General features: G+C 35.5%; 2 protein-coding genes across 4 annotated transcripts; both read right to left on the bottom strand.

Annotated features, from left to right (window-relative positions):
- LOC109820294 (putative GEM-like protein 8) lies at nucleotides 327–1,473 on the bottom strand. Its single transcript, XM_020386426.1, has 2 exons — nucleotides 1,066–1,473; nucleotides 327–960 (listed from the first exon to the last, which is right to left on the bottom strand). The coding sequence occupies exons 1-2, from the start codon at nucleotides 1,226–1,228 to the stop codon at nucleotides 500–502; spliced, it is 624 nt and encodes a 207-aa protein (XP_020242015.1). The 5' UTR covers nucleotides 1,229–1,473; the 3' UTR covers nucleotides 327–499.
- On the bottom strand, nucleotides 2,611–20,716 carry LOC109820262 (transcription factor SRM1-like). Of its 3 annotated transcripts, none has more exons than XM_020386398.1 (5): nucleotides 20,630–20,716; nucleotides 20,231–20,260; nucleotides 19,774–20,107; nucleotides 3,325–3,520; nucleotides 2,611–3,255 (listed from the first exon to the last, which is right to left on the bottom strand). In XM_020386398.1, exons 1-5 carry the CDS (start codon nucleotides 20,631–20,633, stop codon nucleotides 2,914–2,916), a joined length of 906 nt encoding a protein of 301 aa, XP_020241987.1. In that variant the 5' UTR covers nucleotides 20,634–20,716; the 3' UTR covers nucleotides 2,611–2,913. The 3 variants fall into 3 exon arrangements, with proteins under 3 accessions (XP_020241987.1, XP_020241979.1, XP_020241996.1); XM_020386390.1 differs by having other exon boundaries at nucleotides 2,611–3,320; nucleotides 3,390–3,520; XM_020386407.1 differs by lacking the exon at nucleotides 20,630–20,716 and adding an exon at nucleotides 20,341–20,537 and having other exon boundaries at nucleotides 2,611–3,320; nucleotides 3,390–3,520.

Raw genomic sequence — 22,848 nt, 5'->3', positions numbered from 1 at the left:
TTTAATGAACTTCAATTGATGGTGTAATGAACAAATGACAATGATATGGTAACTTCTTAATCATTGATGGTTTAATGAACTTCAATTGATGGTGTAATGAACAAATGACAATGATATGGTAACTTCTTAATCGATCAAATGTTCAGAGTTTTAGAGCTCAACCACAGTATGTAGATAAAAGAAATGTTAATGACGTCTGATTCTTCGAGAGTTGAATATTTTTTAAGTGTTGCTCTGCTGAACTATAGGCGGGCTTAAGTTTTTTTTTTTTTTTTTTTCCCCCCTTTTTTTTTTTGCCCCCCTTCTCAAATTAAAAGGATTCAAACTGACCCATAAATATAGCATTCCATTATATAGTGTATTACAAGAAATAATACATCACCATCTCATTGTACAAAAGGAGAAAAAACCAAAGCAAGCAATCCTTTGTTCAAGAATTGTACTAAAACTGACGACCCTTCTACTTTAATTACAACAGCAACAAACTGTTAATGACTTGCTACGAGCTCATTTGTGATTCTGAGATAACCTGCTGCAAGTACTTGAAAGATCTCTGATAACTAACAAAACCCATGAACCAAAACTCAAAATCGTCGACAGTAACAATCTGAACATACTTCTGATTAGGCTTGTTCACATTCTCACTAGGGCTAACTCTCTGTATCTTGCTCAATGGAATAGAAACCTTATAAGGAATTCTAATTAGTTCTCCTTTAGGAGAGGTGAATGTGAGAGACCTGTCACTCCGAAAAGCAATCTTCTCAGTCGAAATAAATAGCAATCCTGCGATAGGACCTGAAGTTGTCGATAAATAACACTGACAAGCCTTCAGAAGTTTCTCTCTTTTTGAAACGGAGAAATATCGTCTGAATACTTTCTCAATTCCCCCTGCCTTGAGGATTCTTGCCCCTAAGCTCAATTTCCCTTTTACAGTTTCGGATATCTTTGGCGCCAAAGTAACTGCAAATTCCATACTAGAATGTCAGCACTGATTTTCATCGGTAACATATTTGATTGATATTTGATCATAATATTTAAAACCGTATTGTTAACATGTTAACTTACCATGATCTCTAATTCCTTGTGCATAGCTATCTGCCTTCTTGCTAAACTTGCTCATCCAATCAATGACTGAATCCTTCTTTGCTAAAGAGCATTCATATGAAGATGCGTATCTAGCATTAGCCACCGGAATACCGATGACCTGACCATGATTCTGATTCTTCATATTTAGCTCAAACCGACGAATCTTCCACTGCTTCTACCCTTTGAGAGAGTGCGAGATTGAGGATGATCTTGGCTACAAGTTGAGAGGAGGCAAGGTGGGTTCTTATAACGTGAAGAAACCTAAAAGTGGGTGGCAACATTCAGAGCAGTAGTGGTTGAATGAATCAGTGGCATATGCTTTAGAGTCATCATCATGTTGTCTTCACAAAATGTTTAAAAGGGGGAAGTATTAGCTTTCTGGAATCCCATATGGCAAAACATTTCCATAGGTTGGGGGAGCATATAATAATAATAACGATAAAGACCTTGAAGGAAAACTGGCAGCCCACTAAAAAATAAAGTAGTGTGTGTTCTCTTTTGGACAGATTTGGAGATCAGCTGACACTTAACTGTTGAAGATTTGCTGCTTTTAGCTACAAGGGTAGGGTAGGCAAGCTGATTCGTGAATGAATGGTCTGAGTGTGCAGCTGGTGTAGATTTTGAGGACTAAAGAGGCCCCTACGGGAAAATCATATAATAGGGAGACAGGGTTCACGGAGCATATCAACTTAGTAGTATTTTTTTATGCGCATATCACTATTATCTATCAGTACAGTCAGACGACAATTCAATATCTATGTCCCCATTCTCCCTGTGTAATTTCCATGGAGGACCATCTATAGGATTTTTCTTTCCCATCTGGACTCCCGTCTGATGTGTAAAATCCCTCGCCATTGCTGAATTTTATCTATTTGATTGTCATCAGAAGCAGCGCTGAGTCAGGCCTTTAGGATAATAAAAGCTTTTGAGCTGGAGTGGGAGCTCATCCGCTCTTGCTTGGCTGTAAAGAGATGTGGTTTCAAGGTAAAGAGAGAACAAACCACATCTCTCGGCACGTTTGTTAAAGGCAAATCAGAGTAGATTTTCAACTGTTGCAAACAAAAGCGAGCTCATCATGTCCAAAAGCTTTAATCAACTACCGAAAAAGCCAAATTGAGTTATATAATCTTTGTTCATAGCTTTCTCAGCTCTATAATTTCTGTAAATCCTAGCCAAAAAATCATAGTCTGGTTCCTGAACATCAGCTAAAACCAGGGAGAAGTAAAATATAAGGCAGAACGGCCGGTGCCGATATAGACAAGACTCTCTCTCTCTCTCTCTCTCTCTCTCTCTCTCTCTCTCTCTCGTATATAAGCTCGCAAGGGACAAAGCTAAACTCAGAGAAAGATGCGAAGAACAATAGCAGAGTCTGATTAGATCATCACTGAATCAAAATCCATGTGTCAACCTGAATTTCTCAGAATGACCTAACAGAATCACGGTCAACTATGTTTAGTACCCAGAAATGATTAGTCTTATAAGATAAAAATACAACAATATACAGAAAACCGGAAATTGTAACGATATCTAAACCACCATTAGGTATTTAATACCAATCAATAACAAAGACAAAGCCTTTATCATGAATTTTTGGGGTAGATGACTCTAAATGACAAAACAAATATGTGTCAAAACACTCAGACCGTTTCGTTTGTATGTAAAAGCTAACTCCTCTCTCTACACTAGTAAGGTCGACAACTAATCAAAGAGGAACTACAAAAGATATTGCAGAGGCGACAAGTTCAAACTCCCTGAACAATTCCATGTTTTATGAAGCTAAGCAACAGGCACTGCTTCTCCTCAGCAAATCAAAGAGTCTTGAACCACCTATCGACGTTTATTGGACTTTGAAAAGGTGTTCTTTGTATTCTTCGTTGGAGTCTCTGGATGGGCATTTTCCATTTGAATCTCCAGATATGCATTTTCCATTTGCTGCTCAGGATAGGCATTCTCCACTTGATTGCTGGTAACTGGAGCTGGCATTCTATAAACCAAAGGTGGAGCAACCGAATTTCGAGGAAGAGGATAGTTCACGGGTGTGCCAACTGCATGTGAGCCCACAACTGGACGGCCGATGGCAGGCCCAGATGGGACCCGAGGACTGCCAGCTGGCGTCTGATGTGTTTGTTGAGCTGGAGATGGCACGTACTGCCCAGTAATAGGACCTACCTTCTCTCCAGTAGGGTTTACACTGGTAATATCATGAATGCTTGATCGTCTCTTGTCTTTGGTGCCTGCCTTCTCTCCAGTAGGGTTTACACTGGTAATATCATGAATGCTTGATCGTCTCTTGTCTTTGGTGCCTGGAGTCAACCGGATGAAGTACTTCTGTGCATGGCTTGCTACTTGCGTTGGTGTTCTAGATATCACGAAGTTTCTTGATATGCTTCGCCAATCTCCTTTGCCATATTTCTCAAGACCCAAAAGAAATAATCTGTTTCACCAAAGAAGATAACCAAGATGATGATGACTAAACACAGAAGTATCTGGTTCAAGACTAAAATTTAACAAAGTATCTAGTTTAGGAAATCAGACTGACAAAAACTGAGTGATGCATATTATGTATAAAAGTACCCAGCAGAAGAAACATTAATGTGCCTATAATGCATAATAGTATCTCCGAGAAGAAAGTAACATAAAGCCAAGCAATTACCATGTCACCAATACAGAAACACAGGAAAATTTACAGTAAGCTCCCAATGGTCACGCATTTTTGTCAAATTGTCAAGGGATAGCATATGACTGATCTCATTTAAAGGGGCAAAATGACCAGATTGGTATATTTTTTCGAGGCTTGGTGACATATTGGTATATTTTCTTTTAGTTTTGTCAAATTGATATATTTTTTCAATTCCGGCGTCATATAGGCCTTAAATTTGACCGGAGTTACTGTTCTGACCAATGCTGATGGGATTTTTTGCATAAAACCCCCTCATCAAATACATTTTCCTACTCCTAACCCTCCCCCTCCCTCCTCCTCATCATCCTCTTCAAGCTCACCCTCTCCCTCCTCATCCTCTCCCTCCTCCTCCCTCTTCCTGATCCCCTCCATCTTCTCCTCCCCCTCCCTCCTCTCCTCCGGCCCTCTCCACTTCCGCCCATTCTCTGCCACCGCCTCCCTCTCTCTCCTCCCCTCCCTCCAAATCCCTCTGCCTCTCCCCTTTTAAATTATCAAACTTGATTTTTCATGATCCCTAGTTGAATTGAAGAAGCAGAGCTCATGCTGCATGCAATTGACCAACAAGACTGATCATATGTGGCCTTCAAGGTAACTAATTTAGGTGTTTACTTTGTATTCTCCTCAAATGTCACTCTCTTAGCAGTGCCTCCTTTAAAGAAAATAGATGTTTAATGTCTATTTCCAATGGCCTATTGGTAATGCTTCACGTTTCTTGCTTCGGTTTGTAGGTTAAAACCACCAATCCTAAGAAATATTGTGTACGACCTAATGCGGGAATTGTTCTCCCTGGGTCAACATGTGATGTCACTGGTATATGTCTTCTTATTTGTATCGTGTAGTTTCAAGTCTTTGGTATGCTTTTAACATGTAATAGTCTATATGTCATATTCGCATCCTTTAACATGTAATAATTCTTGCTTTAGCAATACTTTGTGATGGGATTGCTAGAGTTTCATTGTTAGTTAGTAATCCCTTGAATGAATATGCATTATTCTTGTTGTTTTATGTTTAGTTATAGAGTTTCATTGTTAGTTAGTAATCCCTTGAATGAATATGCATTATTCTTGTTGTTTTATGTTTAGTTACAATGCAAGCTCAATCCCTTGAATGAATATGCATTATTCTTGTTGTTTTATGTTTAGTTACAATGCAAGCTCAAAAGGAGTCTTCACTGGACATGCAATGTAAAGACAAATTCCTCCTTCAAAGTGTTGTGGCTGAGCATGGTGCGACGTCGAAGGACATAACCCCTGAAATGGTACACTCTTTGTTGATACTTTTTGACTAATAATTATTTTTCATTTCATTTATTTGGGACTTGTATGGTTATTGTTGAATGCTTTGTGTTTTAGTTCAATGAGAAGTCCTCAGAGGTGATTTGTTCTTTTCTCATCATTTAGTATATGGAACATCCTGTGATGCAAATGAATTTGCCTTCGCTAATTGATTGTAAGACAAATAAAAGAGAACCAAAGTCATCTAGTATCACAAAAGCTCCAAGACATCAACAAGGATAATGTCATTGATGTTGTTTGTTTGAGATAGATGGTTTGTTATCTTCGCAAGCCCTTCAATTCCACATTTTCAACTATACGTGTTATCTATAATGCACTTCATGTAACTTTCTGATAAATTTCAAAGGGTGTTATATTTGTTCTGTGTTTATTGAATTTGCACTTTCTTGTGTTCTGTAAATGATGTCAACATGGCCACCATGACATGATAAATTCTTTATATGGTACGACATGGACACTTTGTCATGGTTATGCATAATACATGTGATAAGTTTGGTGCATGCATGGGTCCGTGCACAATGCACATCAAATCATGATCAAGGACATGAATCTCTTAAGCAGAAGGGGAAAAAAAATCAAAACCTTATCTATCTAAATTCATATTGCTAATCGGTTATCTGAGTCAAAGCAAAAAATAGAGAGAAAAAGAAAGAAAGAAAGAAAGAAAGAAAGAAAGAAAGAAAGTCCTGACCAATACTTCAACATGAATGTTGTTAGCTTCATGTTGCTTCAGATTGGTGGGAGGGGAGGAGAGAGAGGGAGGCGGCGGCAGAGAATGGGCGGAGAGGCGGAGGGATTTGGAGGGGAGGAGAGAGAAGGAGGCAGCGACAGAGAATGGGCGGAGAGGCGGAGGGATTTGGAGGGAGGGGAGGAGAGAGAGGGAGGCTGCGGCAGAGAATGGACGGAGGTGGAGAGGGCCGAAGGAGGAGGAAGAGGAGAGGAGGGAGGGGGAGGAGAAGATGGAGGGGATCGGGAAGAGGTATGAGGAGGGAGGAGGGAGAGGATGAGGAGGAGGGAGAGGGGGAGGTTGAAGAGGATGAGGAGGAGGGAGGGGGGGGGTTGAAGGGTTTGATGCAGGAAACTGTATTTGATGAGGGGGTTTTATACAAAAAATCTCATCAGCACTGGTCGGAACAGTAACTCCGGTCAAATTTAAGGCTTATATAGCGCCGGAGTTGAAAAAATATACAAATCTGACAAAATTAAAAGAAAATATACCAATATGTCACCAAGCCTCGAAAAAATATACCAATCTAGTCATTTTGCCCATTTAAAGATTTTTACTGTGGAGGTTGTCAAAAAACCAGAATTGTCATTCAACTACTGCCGAAAAACAGATGAAATAAAAAGGATTAGTGGGGCAGTAGAAGAGGGAAGGGAGTGCATCAAACAAAAAACCAATAATAGATACCGTTGTAATAAGAATTATACTATAATGCAATGGGGGAAATCCATGTTATTTTCCAATAGCACAGGAAACACAATATCATAACAGTTTACTCACAAAACTGTTAATAAGGAAACCAATCTCATTACCAAGCAAAAATGTCAGACATATGAGAGAGACTAGTATATGCACGGCAGAACTGAAAAATACAAAGGCACTTGCATATGGATGAAGAAACAAAAGTAAAAGATCTACCATGTCTGTATTTATATTCTGCACAGCGTCCTCATTGTAGTAATCGCTACATGCTAAAGAAGCATACGAGCTTCAATTACACCAAATGACTATGTATTCGTTCTTGCATAAATCACCAAAAGAATGATTGTGAATAGAAACATATAAATGACACCCGCAGCAACTGAAAAATAGCTAAAGTGGCCCCACCAAAACTCAAAAATTAATCCACTAAACAAATTTTCTTCAGGATGAAGGGATTATGCAGAAATTGTAACAAATGTTCAAACAGGGTTAAATGTGCTCCAAAAGACTTTAAAGTTCGAGCAAAAAAATCTCAATATGACTAACCAATATAGGAAATGGAAGAAAGTACAAGGAGATGAGATTTATTTTCAGCATGTTGCGCGGAAAATATCACGTAAGCCTATGTTGCACAGGTACTTCTATTTGGACCGTACCCATGTCGTACCCGTACCCAACACCGAGACTTTAATGGACACTCCTTAGATATTTGCATATACTTATTCACATGTGTACTCAACTATATAATATATGTTTTAATTTAAAACACGTGTCATATTCTAATTGGACATATCTCCTACACTTCACATGCAATCCTTGAAACTCGCAGGACGTAAGTTGGGTTCGTTTCTACCCATACCTAGTTCAAAAAAACTACGACTACGAAGGGTCTTTTGGATATCAACTTCAAAACGAGCAGTTTTCTAATATATTATAAAAGAAACATATAAATGTTATAGGAATTTTATTTCATAGCCCATGAAATGAAAAAAAGTATTGATTTCATGTGAATTGTTATTATATATACATGTATGTATATCTGTGTTCATGTACCCTACTTTTATAAATTTATTATGTCCCAAACCTGTATCAGCACCCATACCCATATCCGTGGCTGTATCTGTGTAACTAAGACGAAGCGCACACAAAATAATAGACAGGAAAACTAATATCAAGTAATAAGGTGAGTAAGATGCCCATGGTAGTATGACACAGTAAGTTCCTGTGGATATTTTTTGTCACAAAGTGAGTGAAAGGGAAAAGAAAAAAGAAAAAAAATTAAGAGGGTTCAATTAGGCCTGTCCATCCGGGCCCGGGTCGGGCAAAACCGGGGCTCGGACCCGGGCCCGACCGGGCCGGGTTTCGGACTGGCCCAGATTTTTTTTTTTTTTTAGATTTTATTTAAATTTTAAATTATACAAAAAAAGGACAAGAAAAATAATAAATAACAATAATTTTATTAATCACTTAAAATGACATAAATTACAAATAAAAAATAATAAAAATAAATTCGTTATTAATAATTAATAAATCATTTACAAATTACAAGTATAAATTTATTTTGGAATTAATCGCATCACAATAGATAAGTAAATCTCAACTAGGTTGGCACCTACTCATCTATATCACTATCATTTATAACTATTTCTAAAATAATTCTTTACAAATTTTAAGCTAAGACCTAAGATATAAAAATTACAATTTATTCTTTATATCTATCTGCTAGTCTCAATTCTTCAAATTTATCTTCAATTCTAGCCATCCGATCGATGTCTTGCGTTCGCTTCTCGTACCTTCACCAATCTTGTAAGCACATCACCGCTTGTACAGTGTACGGATCTAAGCATATCTTGTGGTCGTCGATCAAACGTCCTGCTGTGCTAAAGGCGGATTCCGAAGCTACCGTCGAAACCTGCACTGTTAGTAAGTCACGAACCATGGTGGAAAGTATAGGATATGAAACTGATCCATATACTTTCCACCATTGTAAAATATCTAAAGTATTTCCTTGACATTTAACTAAAGAAGCAAAAAAATATTCATCTATTTCAGAAACCTCCAATGATGACGATCCAAGTCCAGATCCACCAGTTAGCTCAGCTACCATTGCATACTTATCAAAACTTATACTTTTACCTCGGGATGAGCTCGAAGAAACCGAAGCTATAGAGTGTTGTGTAGCTACACATCCATGTCTAGCTGCATACTCATCATATAATGTTTAAAAATAATTTCTAATAGCTAAATGATGAGTAGTAATAGTAAGGGTGGTTCCATCATCTAAGTCTATAATCTGATTACCATACAAGGATTGTAACAAACTTCGAAGGCCAATATCCTTCAAGCATGGATCAATAAGAACCCCAAACCAAAAATATGAGGAATAGGCCTAAAATACTTATTAAATTTGCTCTCCATTTGAAAAATCATAGGTCCAAAAGTATTATTCATACGATATTTCCCAAAAAAAATTTGAATATTTAAAATTTGTAAAGCAGCTAAAGTAATAGTTGGATAATAACAGCCAGATAATAACATTGTAGCATCATAAAAAACTTGTAATATTTTATTTAAATTACATATAATTGTCCATTCATCTTCAGTTATTCCATAAGTGCTACCAGAACTAGAACTAGAAACATAATAGTTTATAAAATCAGTTATAATGTCTTTATATTCTATTGCTACACTTAACATTGCATAGGTGGAATTCCACCTATGGTCAACATCTTTTGGAATTAGTCTGGGCTTTATATTTTTTTCTTTTACAAAATTGTTTCCATCTTTTAAGTCTTTGTTCAGAAGCATTATGCATGTAAGCAACTGTTCTAATATTTTCTATCATGGATTTAATTTCAGTAAATACACTTTGAACAATTAAATTTAAAATATGACAGATACACCTAATATGAAAAAGATCACCATAACATGACAATGATAAAGTTGATCTGATAAAATCAACAACTATATTGTTATTACTTGCATTATCTAGTGAAAGAGAAAATATTCTTTCTGAAATTTCTAATTTCATAAGTTCTTTAATTATTAAATTTACAACATTAATACCAGTATGTGACTTTTCTATTACAATAAAAGAAACAACTATTTTAAATATTTGCCAATTTTTATCAATTCAGTGTGCTGTGATACATAAATATCCAGTTTGTGCTCTAGATGTCCAAATATCAGAAGTTAAAGAAAATTTACAGTTTAAATTTTTAAAATAAAAAATTATTTTTCCTTGTTCCTCCTGATAATATTTTAAAATATCACGTTGACAGGTTTAACGAGAAAATTTTTTAAATACAGGATAAAAACCATCCCTAAACATATCTTCAAATTCATCATCTTCTACTAATTTAAAAGAAAGATTTTTAAGAATGATAAACCTGATTACGCATTTCCTGGCTCTGACAGCGTCATAGTTCCAACTACCGAGACTACCAGAAGAGGAGGATTGAGAAATCATAGATTGTCGGATATCACCTTGAGGAGTCTGGCCTTTGTTGTGTTTATCTAAATGGCGTTTGAGGTGGTTGGTGCCGCTCTTATGATGAGCTTGAAAAATCTTGCCGCACAAAGCACACTTAGCCTTCTGAGTGAGGATCCTACCGTGTTCATCCTTGGTGACGTCGATCTTCTCGTAAAAATTCCATACATCGGATCTTGGCCTTTTAAGAGCTCTTGGTGCAGATTCGTCGCCACCGGATTCGGGATTAACTTCGGTAGGAGTTAGACCCAGTAGGAGGACTCATTTCAAGATCGGGAGATAAGTTTTGCTCTTCATAATCAGATCCGGAAGCTAGACCCAGTAGGAGGACTCATTTCAAGATCGGGAGATAAGTTTTGCTCTTCATAATCAGATCCGGAAGCCATTTGATGAAAGGATTAGAAAGTATAAATAAGAGAGTATAAGAGTATAAGAGAGAAGTAGATGAGTTTTGATGTGAAGAAAACAAATGAAAACCCCCCTCTATTTATAGAACCAGCCCCCTAAGCAAATGACCAAAATAACCTCACAAAATAGCCGTTTTTTGACCGTTTTTGGAGACAAAACGGTCAAACGACCGTTTATGACCGTTGTGGCCGGGCCGGCCCGGCCGTTTTGGCCACAACGGTCACGAGAGTGACCATTGTGGTCGGGCCGGCCCGGCCCGGCCCGGGCGTTTTGGTCACAACGGTCACTCTGGATTTTTGGACAGGCCTAGGTTCAATGGTCTTCGCTGCTGGATTTTCATTGGATCTCTCTCGTCTTCTTTTCCTTCATATAAGCTTTTATTCCAAACGAATCATAGATAAGAAAGGAAGTAAAAGATGAATAAGATCCATCTCCATAAAAGCAGAATGATACTTTTGTACCAACTTCAAGTAAGCTTCAGTGTCAATAACCACCAAAAATCATGCTAGGCCACCAAAAAATCACAAAATTTTCAGTACTTTATGTGCCTGTATTCATATTTAATATGTGCATACAAGCACACACCACATGCAAGGAGCAAGGCAAAGGCATCCTAAGAAATCTGCCCATGCACGGCTATCTTCCCTTATTAAGATAGCACATACCAGATGGAATGAATGTTCCCTTATGGCATTAAGATCTCTGTAGTCACTACAAAACTAAGACCAAACCTCACCGCAAAAGGCTTGAGGATTTGCTGGTGTACTTCTTTATCACACCAAAGTGTGATTACACCAAAGTGTGATTACATTAAGAATATGAGTTATTCGCCGCAAAAGGCTCCAAGATCACAATTTAGTTTCATCAAGCAGGCGTAGACTGGCGCATATAAGGGACATAGGAGAAGCTAGAGAGTCACGTCCTAACAAGGTAATTATTTACGCATCAGAGAGGGTTGTGGATTTATCCTATGGAGCAAGCCCATACTCGATAAAAATACTGGAAGTACAGAAAGTTTGAATCTCTGATGTTAAGTCTCGTGACCTATTTGTGAACTTACAATGGCCCTTTTCAGTAAAAGTTAGAATTCACTTCAGCCATCAAAAGGGACATTTAGATCTTAATTGTAAGATGTCTAAAAGGAACATTGGGTAAAACTTCTATCATAACAAAACTATCCGGATCAAATTCTGCAAATATCTATTGACGACTGACGTTTGGAGTTTGGCTGTTCAAAGTAAGCCTTCAACTTATTGGCCCATCAACTAGGTCATTAAGGACATTCCTTGAACTAGTGCAAACATCTATTCCATGCAGCAGGCCACATCAATTGACATAGGTCAAAGGATATAAACTCATTTACTAGCTCAGAAACTGTAGCTTTTATTAAAGGATGCCCGAAAAAAGAAAGCAAGGAGAAATTGAACCAAAGAAAGAACATAAGCGCTCAACAGATTCATTTGTTGGACAGAGCAAAATATATTTTGGAGTAACCAGATCCAGCAGATTCCCAGTGATCAGTAATCAAAATTCAAAGACTTGCTAGATATGGCTCGACGGGGTTACTCGACAAGTTGTCTCTGAAGAAATTGAAAATTGGACAAAAAGTTGCGATGTATGTTTTACAGATTAAATGATTAAAATTAAGTAGATTCCCAGGAAAATGTACAGGCAGAACGAACTATTTTTGTAATTTTATAAAGACATTAGTGCAACAACAATTATAATGTATCAATTTCTATAGAGGCGCCCTCCATAGACCCCCCCCCCTTATATCAGTACCCACTATTGTAGCCTGTGCTAACTGCTACGCACGGTCATACCTCCTTGTTCTGTTATCTAGCATAAAAAATATACCACAAACGTAATTATCACTTCCATAACCACTCTTGTACGATTTTCTCAGCAAACTGTCTCTTGACAAGTTACAGATGTTCTCACAAGAAAAAGCATTAACTAGGCCAGCCATAAGACTCTTATGACTTATCGCACGGCACAAGGGCATTCAAACATGAAACAATGACCAAACGGCCCTTGAATTCACTCTTAAAGAAATATATATAATATATAACCTCTCCTGAAGCAACAAAATCTATCGTTCTTCATCACATGTATGTATGTTGTGAATGTTTGTATGCCTTTTCTTGTGTGTACATGTATCTATATATCTAAGTATGTACTTTGTATTTACTATTTAATTATGCATGCGCATGCGTATGCAATGTGTATGTTTGCACAAGTACAGATGTGTTGTGTATGTATATATGGGTTTGCCGTGCATGTATGTGTATGTGATACGCATGTGAGTCCATAAACTCAATGGACATATCACATATGCATGTGTATGTTCATGTACCTATGTTCTATGTATGTATGTATGTGTGTGTATATGAATTTCCTGAGATATATCTTCTTCAACTCAGAATTCAGTCTCATAGATGATGGCGAGGTGAGGAAGAAGAAGTGTTAATGCAAAGACTGTATTTCCTGAAAGCTATAAATATATCAGTCAAATATCCTTTGAGAAAACAGTTTGAACTGGAAATCATAAGCTTAGAGCTTATATAATTTACTCTATAATTCATATTCGGTGTGTCCTCGACATAAGCCCTCGCCCTTCACAGCTATAACTTGTTGGGGATTCGAAACAATCAAATCGAACCATTGCCCTTCAGGACCTTGTTAGAAAGTTGAGCAAGAAAGAAATTCACCACAAATCAAAAATAAAAACTTACAGAAATAAGAACAAAAGAGAACACACGAATTTAACGAGGTTCGGCAACGTGCCTACATCCTCGGGAGCCACGCCACAACAATCTCTTTGATTAATTGAAGAAGTAATACAAGCACTCAAATAAGGGATTAATCTCTCTAAGATTTTCTTGGCCTTTTTATTTTGATGATGTTTAACAAACAATTTACTACTAATGTTGTTTGTCTAGTGTTTGTGATTTTGTATTTATTCTAGGCAAACAATATGTTGGAGGATGAATAGAATCAAGCATTCACGATCATATCCAATGGAGATTGACGGGAATATCGGTATAAAGCCTTACAATTCAAGTTGAAGATCCAAGTTCAAGCTTCATTCGTAAGTTTACCAAGAAGAGCTTATTAAAGATCAAGATCATTGCTTGGGTAAATAGTTTAGGTTTTATATTATGTGTATTTAGTATTTTAAGCTCAATATCATATACACACACATTTTATTGGTTTTTATGTATATATATATATATATATTTTGTTTTGGTTTAGCTTTGTAGATATGAAACAATAGTTATATTCATATACACTTTCATGTTTCATATTCCATTGTTTTTGGAAAAAACAAATGTGTTTTGTACTATATATACATTTTTTAAAAATAATGTATTATTGTTTATAGACTTAATATTCACTGTATACATCTTTTATTATGTCTATAAAATCATTTTGTAAAGTTTTCAAAACATGGTTTAGTCAAAATAACAAAACAAGTGTTGTATTTTCATGTTTTGGACTTGTTTTTGAAAAATAATGAATTTTCATAAATGTGAAGTGTAATTCCAAAAATTCTTTTTGTAACATGTTCATTAACATGTTTATAAACATTTCTCAAAGTTTTACATTTTTTAGAATTTATTTGCTATTTTTAAAGACACTTCAAAAATTAGTTTTACTATTTGATTCAGGCTGATAATCTGTTATCAATCGACTGGTAAGTCGACTGATGACATCAGTCGACTGATGTGTCGACTGAAGAATATACCTGGAATCAATAAAAAGTTTCTGTTTTATTTTGATCGACTGACCAGTCGACTGATGATCCATCAGTCAACTGATAAATATCGTCAGTCGACTGATGAACTGAAAAATACCTCTAACGGTCAACTCATCAGTCGACTGATGAAAACCGTCAGTCGACTGATGCTGTAACGGCTAGTTTTTTTAGCTTGTTCCAGTTTTGGATTTTTGATCATTTTACCTTGTTTTCTCTTGGCTTTGGGGTTCCTATAAATACCCCCACATATCATCAGTTCTACTAACTCAAGAGAATGTTTTAAACAAGTTTAAAAGTGTTTTAACAAGGGTTTAAGTATTGGTTTAAGTTTGTTTAAGAAGCTTTTAAGCATTTTCAAGTTTCGTTTTGTAAATATAATTTCACAAGAACTAGAGGAGATCATCCATTGGTGTTTGAGTATTCAACTCTTCTCCCTCTCTCTTGTTATCATATAGAGAAGTTTTCCTAAACTCAATCTAGCTATTTTATATGTTTGATTTTCATTTCCATAAGCTAGAATTTTATTTGAGTTTAGTTTGTTTTATTTACTCTTTGTTTACACACATAACCTTTAAGCTTATTGTATTTGCATACATTGTATAATTGGGTTGTGAGATTGTGTGACTTAGAGAGTGAGCCTACATTGAGTTCTCATCTATTGTAGAGAACAAATTTTTTGTATTTATGCTTCATTGTGAGATACATTTTGTAATACACTTGTACACCGAGAGAAGTTTGTGGTGAGAGACGGGGTCATCCCAAGAGGAGTGGGGTAGGTGGTAATGCCTAGAGGTATGTTGTAATTCCTAACATTTGAGGGAGATATGGGCTAGAAACCAACACTTAGAGGGTGTAATGTGGGATTGCAAGAGTGTGAGATTGTAAAATTTTCGGTGAGCTAGAAAACCGAGTGTGACGTGTAAACGTTTTCGGGTGAACATTAAAAACCAGGTATGATAGTGGATATCTCCCCGGGTGTGAGGAACGGAGACGTAGGACGGAAGGTCCGAACTCCGTGACCATTTTGCTTGTTTGAGTTTGGCTTAGCACACTTATATCTTTGTTCATCTTTATTATCATTCTCTCATTGTTTATTTCATCCACTATATTGTTTATATCTTGTTTCACCCTGGTGTTAGTTTCATATCCTTGCATATATCTCTTGTTGTATCTCATTGTTAGGATATATTTGTTAATAAAAATAGTTTCATATCCTTGCATATATCTCTTGTTGTATCTCATTGCTAGGATATATTTGTTAATAAGTTTTTAATTAGTATTAAATCGTATTAGATTAGCATAAACCCTATTCACCTCCCTCTAGGGTTCTTTCCTAGTGGCATTAGGGTATTTTCATCTCTCTTTTCTTTTCTTCTGATGGTTTTTCACGTCCTTTTTTAGCTGATAATCATATTTTTATTATAATTTTATACCCTCATTATCTATTTTACATGAATAAATATACCACTAAGAATTATTTTTATCTTTAATTGCAGGTTAATGAAGAAATAATGAATAAAAACCCAAAAGACTCCAACTTCCTCATTTTATAACCTTTTATTGAAGCCCAAAATCAAACCGAGTAGCCTGTAGAAGCCGAAGAAAATAAAAAATCCAATATGAAAAGAAATCATATTCAAAATGGTTGGCCGCACAGAAACGACGATATCTCTCAATCCGGAAGACGGGATTTAACATATAATATATAAAAATCGCTTATCTCGACGAGATGAAGCCATCTGTGAAGTCAGATTTTGGAAATAGTGGGCATCGATGGCGGTATCGATGCCAGCGTTGATGCCAACGTCAGTCTGTTACGAATCTAAAGCTGAAATTCAAGGTTTTTGGATAAGATTTCGATCCAAGAGCTCACATTCATTGATGTTTACTATAAATAGGGGTAGAGAGTGAGGGGTTAGGGGTATTAAAATTTTTATAACTCCATTTAGAGAGGATGGTTACTCTTAATTGAGAAGACCTTCTAATTTTATAACTTTTTGTTACAATCAATAAAAGAATTTTTCACATCTTCATATTTTTCTTTTCTTCTCTTTGTTTCATGATGAAGCTGAAGATGGGATGAAGATGAAGATCAAGAGTGATGTTTGCTTTCATGTTGAGGCTAGAACCCTCTTGGGTGGTAAATTTCTTCTTTATTAATATTTTTATCTTTTTATTTTCTTACTTAAACAGCCAAGAGGCTATAACCCTCTTACCTTAGATTTATTTCATGCTTATAGAGTAGATTTATTTCATGCTTACAAAGTAGATTTATTTTCTCGTATTTAATTCTTGTAATTTATTTTGTAGTTTAGTTTTACAATTTATTTTGTAGTTATATTTTATTTTTTTGTACTATTCACCTTGAGGCTAGAATCCTCTTGGGATTAGTTTTTATTTTCCTTTATTTTTATATTCTTTGATTCGCCTTGAGGCTAGAACCCTCTACGGAATTGCCTTTTCTTTTGAGGTGGGTTCAATTCTAGATTCCTCATATATTTAATTGAACCATCGTTCTCTTATTTCTTTATTTTTCCTTTACTTTTATTTTCTTGATTTTTATTTCCTTCATTTTCCTTTCTTTCATTGTGATTTCATTTATTCTTTATCTATCACGCTCAATATCATTTTTACACACAATCATTCTCATTCTCTCCATCTCTCCACAATCACATCTATCATCACTCTTTTACACACAATCATTCTCATTCTCTCCATCTCTCCACAATCACATCTATCATCACTCCTAATTGTCATGCACACAACATAAATTCTCATTCTCTCCATCTCTCCACAATCACATCTATCATCACTCCTAATTGTCATGCACACAACATACGAACCGATTCTAATATTTTCCTACAAACACTTTCCTCATGGGATCGATAACTTTTTATACTATAACTTGATTAATTATGCACTTGTAATTTTTGGTATATGTTTATGCCGCATTACAATCCTAGCTCAAACATAATTCAAAACAGATTAGGAAACTGCCAACTCGACTCGCAGTTAACCGCCGAACCAGTCGCAATCGACCGTGAAAAGTCCAGAGACCAACTCAACTCCAAGGTCCAGGCGGCGGTCGACCGCACCAACCGCCGCGGTCGACCGGAAAAAGTCCAGAGATATTTTCTGTTTTTGTGCATGTTCGCGGTCGACCTCCGAGAGCACCGCGGTCGACCGTACTGTAGTTTTCTTGTTTCCCTTGTTTTGCTTCATCTTCTTGATTCCAGCTTCGGCTTCAGCTTTGGGTCTACACTTAGACTAACATAACTAAACAAGCTAAAGAAGAATTGGATGATTATTCAAACTGAAAAACATACAATTCAAGCACTAAAAGGGGGGCATTAAATAGGAAAATGAAGGTTTTCAATTTCTGTAGCACCATTTTTGGGCACAAAAGAAACATGTCTACAAGTCTATTTACCAAACTGGATTGATAATGTAAGAACTCATCACATTGAAAAAATTGGATACTGATACCCAAGGCCAGGGAAACATTCAATAATATATTAACAGGAGTTTTGAACTCCAACCCACAATGTTAAGGAAACAAGAGAATTAACGAAGGATGTTAGACAGGAACAACCAGTCTATTGTTACATAGAAGACTTCAGTTCAAACAATGCATGTGCATCAGGTTAACCTTGAGTTATAGAAAAGACAGCTCCCTCTATATATTATGAAATATGACTATCACGTTTACATACTTCTTTCGTCCATTCTTTTAAGTATGTGAAAGTTATTTATATTTTCAAATGATCATTCACAAGAGAAGACAAATATTTCCTACATGTCAACTCACTGGCACGATAAAGCCTAAGAACTGTGAGATGTTACTAAATAATTTCAGAGGCAACAACTATAAAAATACGCAATCAGGAATCCTGTAAGTTACCATAGGCAATACCACTGTAACCTAAGGAAATTGGGTAACCGATCGAAACTTTACAATTTTTGGCTCCTCGAATATATGCATTGTAAGGACAGATGCAGTGATCTTATTACAGGTTCCGGTATCTATAATTTCATGCAATGTTAAACCACATTCGTACATTACTTATCAGGGTCTCATAGAATACCTTAAAAGCAATGCTTTAAGAAGAAAATGAGACACTCTCTTCCTCCTGCCAAAGGCAACACGTCTTGGTCTAAAATCCCAAAATTAAGAAATCCATGCATTAACTTAGATTCTGCATGCAACTATATGTTGTTCACCCTTAAAAAGCTGGATATTGATGTCCAAAGGCAAAATAAGAAATTAAAAAGATGGTATGCTCCATCAGGAAATCAGAGGTAACAAATAGGAGAACGACAAAGAAATATGGAAGTGAGGAATCTCCAGTGTGATGTCCTGTGAAAATTTTAAATAGCCATGTATGCTAGAATTAGAATTAGAATAGGAATAACAATGCTAGACAAAGTGGAAAGATAACTAAAGTTACTAATAAGACATCATGATACTAATTCAAAGTTGTCACATGAAACTTTTTGATGAAAAAAAAATAAGTTTGATAGAAGAAGGCAGTGAATTTTGTAGGATTGACTAAGTGGTGCATAATCATAGATTATAACTTTTGATGACAAAGAGATACGGATGATATTTGAATTATGGATTCTTCACGTGTGAACGAAGGTAGAAATGTGGATCAGAAAAGAATATTATCAGAGATGTGTAGTGTTTGATTTCAATCATATACCCAAATGTTTGCAGAAGCTATCATGATTGTTGATCTGACAGAAGTAATCCTTTTCCGAACTTATTAAACTTCACATATTATATGCCCAATAGTACCTTGGGATAACATGAAATGCAAGGACCTCACACCTATTGGTTTAACTGTTGGTCACTAAATCAAACTACGTTAAACACTCAATCATATTATAAATTCAAGAAAATTATGATAATCCAATATAACAAAAGAGGTGGTAATAATTTTACTCACCAGTCAAAACATACACTAACTACTAAGAAGAGATGTCCCGCTTGCATAAACATAAGACAGTTGACGTTATAATACCATTTCATTGAATTAGTAGTATACATATATAAAGAGAAGTAAAAGAAGCAAGGCACGAATTTTCAGTTAGTTAAAGGAAGAAATAGAGAAAGTACCCCTTGACATTATCCCGTTAGTCCATATAACTACTATCAAGATTATCAAAAGATATCCCTTCACATTTTCATATAAATATAAGGGTAAGTTTCAAGAAACCATCTTCATTTGTACCCTATTTTTCAAGAAAAACTCTCATATGTTAAATTCAACAATAAAACCCCCTAATCTACAGTAGTTATTAAAATTATTGGTTTCTAAATAGTTTTAGAGTAAATTTACGAGGGCAAAAGATTAAATCCAAATTCCATAACAACTATCTTGTTTTTTTTATTTGATATCTTCTATAATCTCCTAAATTCATGAGAAAACTTATATTGCAAATGTACACATCTAGGAATTCATTTGCGTCATATAGATGAGAGAGCTTTTCATAGGGGGTTTCCTGTAATATACCCTAAATTTAATTTGAATACGCAAAACTTAAAATCAGACGCTATACAAACAACATCTTCTTTGGTTGCTAAATGTATAAATCAAAGAAAATTAACAGCAGGATTAGTTTTACCTATGCTCTTCCTCAGTCCAAGCAATTCCTTTGCGTCGCTCTTGCTCAGCCCTTCCCTTCCCGTCTCCGCCCTTCTTACCATGGGCACCAGCTTCAGCCACCTCGTCATCTAAATAGCTCGGCAAAAGCACTCGATCATCTTCAATCGCATCAATATCTTCCTCAAGAAGCCGATAGTGCTTCTTAACATCCTCAACATCTACTCCAAGCTCCTCTGCAATCCTATCCCAATGATCACCGATTTCGTAGCAGTAAGTAGCAAAAGCATTCTCAAATTTCTTGTTCATCTCCCAAGTCCACACATCTCCTCCTTCCACTACTACATCCATATAGCCTACAACTCAAGAAAATCGCTAAAATCAACTAAAAATCCGCAGAAAAACCAGTAAACTCCAAGAACTCCAAGAAACACTTGATTTTTTAATGGAAAGTATCAAGATACAAATAGAGAACTCACCCGATTCATTTACGTTGCCCGAATCCATATCTGCAATCAAGAAACACCAAATAAAAGTGAGCAAACCTTGAGATTGAAGAGGGAGAATCGAGCCAAACTAAGGGTTTTACAGTTTAAGATTCTAGCGAGAGTGAGGATTGATGGAATCTAGGGTTCGTAGATTCCAACGATACGCAAATAGCAAGAACTCGAGCTTAGGGTTTTGAGTTCAATCATCGCAAAAACCCTCTTTTGCTCGCTTCGATTTAAACGCTGGAAGAAGTAATTATCGATGGCTTTGCATTATTAGAGGTAAAAAATGTAAATGGCAGAAGAAATCCATTTGAGTAAAAAGAATCGCAGTGATCGCAGTAAAAATAAATAAATAAATTGATTAATTAATAGAGTAATAAAGCTTACTCATTGCTGTAGTGTTAGAAATCAGCGAATCACGGCGGCCGAAATAATCAGAGCCCTTGTTTTATTTATAGGCCAAATGAAATCATCTGGATACTACGATTTACCGCGGATTTAAAAAAGGTTAGTTAAATTTAATTTAATTATATTACTTAGAGTGGTGTGATTAAAAACTTAAAAAATGAGATAAAAATTTTGAATTTGGGAGTACCAATTATATTGTTATTATTTTCACTGGCAGTTGTAACCTCTCAATTGTTATTGACATATTGTTCGCTCTGCACTGATTTTTTTTCCTTCAAAACTGTTGATGCTACATTATAATTTTGAATCTTAAACAGGTAATGCTAAAGTGAATTTTTGGCCCTTTATCTACTATTTAAGCTGAAAAAATATTTCATAACTTTTTTGTTCTTGATATTATGAATTTAACCTTTGTGAGACACTTCGCAAATATAAGTTTTTCTAGGTCTATTATAAAAACTTGATAGAAGTTGGTAATTGATGTATTGTTTTGTTAACTGGTTTGAAAATTCACTATGTAAATTGTATTAAAAAATTACTGTTAAAGTTTTTATAAATAATTATCTGTAAAAATTATATTATCAATTTAGCGATGACATAACTCGCTAAATACTTGTAGCAATGCTCGGACTTGATACTAAATTTTTATTTTATTTTATGGAAGAACTCGTCTATAGTAGATTATTTATTTTATGGAACCTCTCAACTATTTATTTTATTTTATTTTATAGGAGAACCCCATCTATAGTAGATTATTTAAGTGGCAATCATTATTTTTACCGTTGTAATAATAAAATGTCTTAGATTACTTTTAGGGGTGTTTGTTTTAATTTTTTTTTGGGATATAGGGTGGATTTCAAGTTTTGGGATGTAAAAAGTGCTTTTTTTGAGTTTTGGTATTCCTTAAACTTTGTTTGTTTCAATTTTTTTGGGGATATTGAATCCCTAAATTATAAAAAAAATAATATATTTTTAGGATTTGTGAAATCATCTCTTTTGTTTCAACTTCTTTTTGAGATATAAGGTGGATTACAAGGATTTTGGGTTTTAGAATTCCATAAACCATGTTTGTTTCAAAACCAGTTTTGGGATATTGAATCCCCAAATAATAAAAAACTATTATATTTTAGAATTTGTGAAATCCTACAATTGAGAGAGGATGTAGGTTGGATATTGATGTATTAATGCTTATAAAATAAGATTAATATATTAATACCTCTATAATTATAGGAGGACCCAAGAATCACTGTTCATGCTTTAGTAAATGCTGCAGTAAATTACTGTAGCATTATATATATATATATAATATATTATATTATATAATAAATAATATATATATATATATTATATAATATATATAATATATATATAATATATATAATTTATATATAATAAATATATATATCATATATAATTTATTTCTATTGATTAATTATATATATATATACATAAATTACTATATAATACTTATATATATCGATATATATAATATATATATATAAAATATATATATATATATAACATAATATATAATATATAATATATATTATATTATATATATAATATATATATATATATATATATATATATATATATATATATATATATAGGGAAAACTGATCCGCGCTGAGCTCAGGAAAAATCCTGCCCGCTGTTAATCTCGTGGCCAATCGCGATTTTGGGGATATGCGGAGGAGTGGGTTTTTTTGAAAAAATTCCAGCGGTTCTCTCTCTCCCAGCTTGAAGAATCCCCAAATCTCAATCCCAAGCCTCAGATCCCCAATTCGCTCTTCCTTCTCTCTCCTCTACGCCTCGTCAAAAATCCAAACTCGCTGGAATTTTGACGTCCACGGCAGCGACAGCGGCCCTCGAAGCTCCGACATTGTCTCCGACGTCGACGCGGCCCTCGAAGACCGCTGCCTCTCTCTCGTCCGACATTGTCTCCAGCGCCACAGCCCAGTTTACTCGTCCGCGATCGCCTCCGACGTCGTGACCCCCATCGATTCTCCGACGTCGTGACCCATCGATTCTCCGACGTTGTAATCAGGTCAAGTTGTTATCTTTTGCTGTTCTAGCCATTGGATTGCCTGATAATGCCTCATGCTGTCAATGATACAATAGTCATGTGGATGATAATGCCTCATGCTGTCAATGATAATGCCTCATGCTGTCAATGATACAAGAGTCATGCTATAATC

Source organism: Asparagus officinalis, chromosome 1, assembly GCF_001876935.1.
Source record: "Asparagus officinalis chromosome 1, Aspof.V1, whole genome shotgun sequence".
Classification (NCBI taxonomy): domain Eukaryota; kingdom Viridiplantae; phylum Streptophyta; class Magnoliopsida; order Asparagales; family Asparagaceae; genus Asparagus; species Asparagus officinalis.
This window is presented reverse-complemented; position numbering and strand designations above follow the sequence as displayed.

What these genes read in the sequence shown, in the direction of transcription:
- LOC109820262 (XM_020386398.1), bottom strand. An exon ending in TGGACTGAGGAAGAGCATAG is followed by an intron (nt 3,521 to 19,773) that starts GTAAAACTAATC and finishes TTGGTGAAACAG; the next exon opens with ATTATTTCTTTTGGGTCTTG. An exon ending in TAAACCCTACTGGAGAGAAG is followed by an intron (nt 3,256 to 3,324) that starts GCAGGCACCAAA and finishes ACTGGAGAGAAG; the next exon opens with GTAGGTCCTATTACTGGGCA.
- LOC109820294 (XM_020386426.1), bottom strand. Translation starts at nt 1,228, where the DNA reads ATGAAGAATCAGAATCATGGTCAGGTCATCGGTATTCCGGTGGCTAAT. An exon ending in ACAAGGAATTAGAGATCATG is followed by an intron (nt 961 to 1,065) that starts GTAAGTTAACAT and finishes TGGAATTTGCAG; the next exon opens with TTACTTTGGCGCCAAAGATA.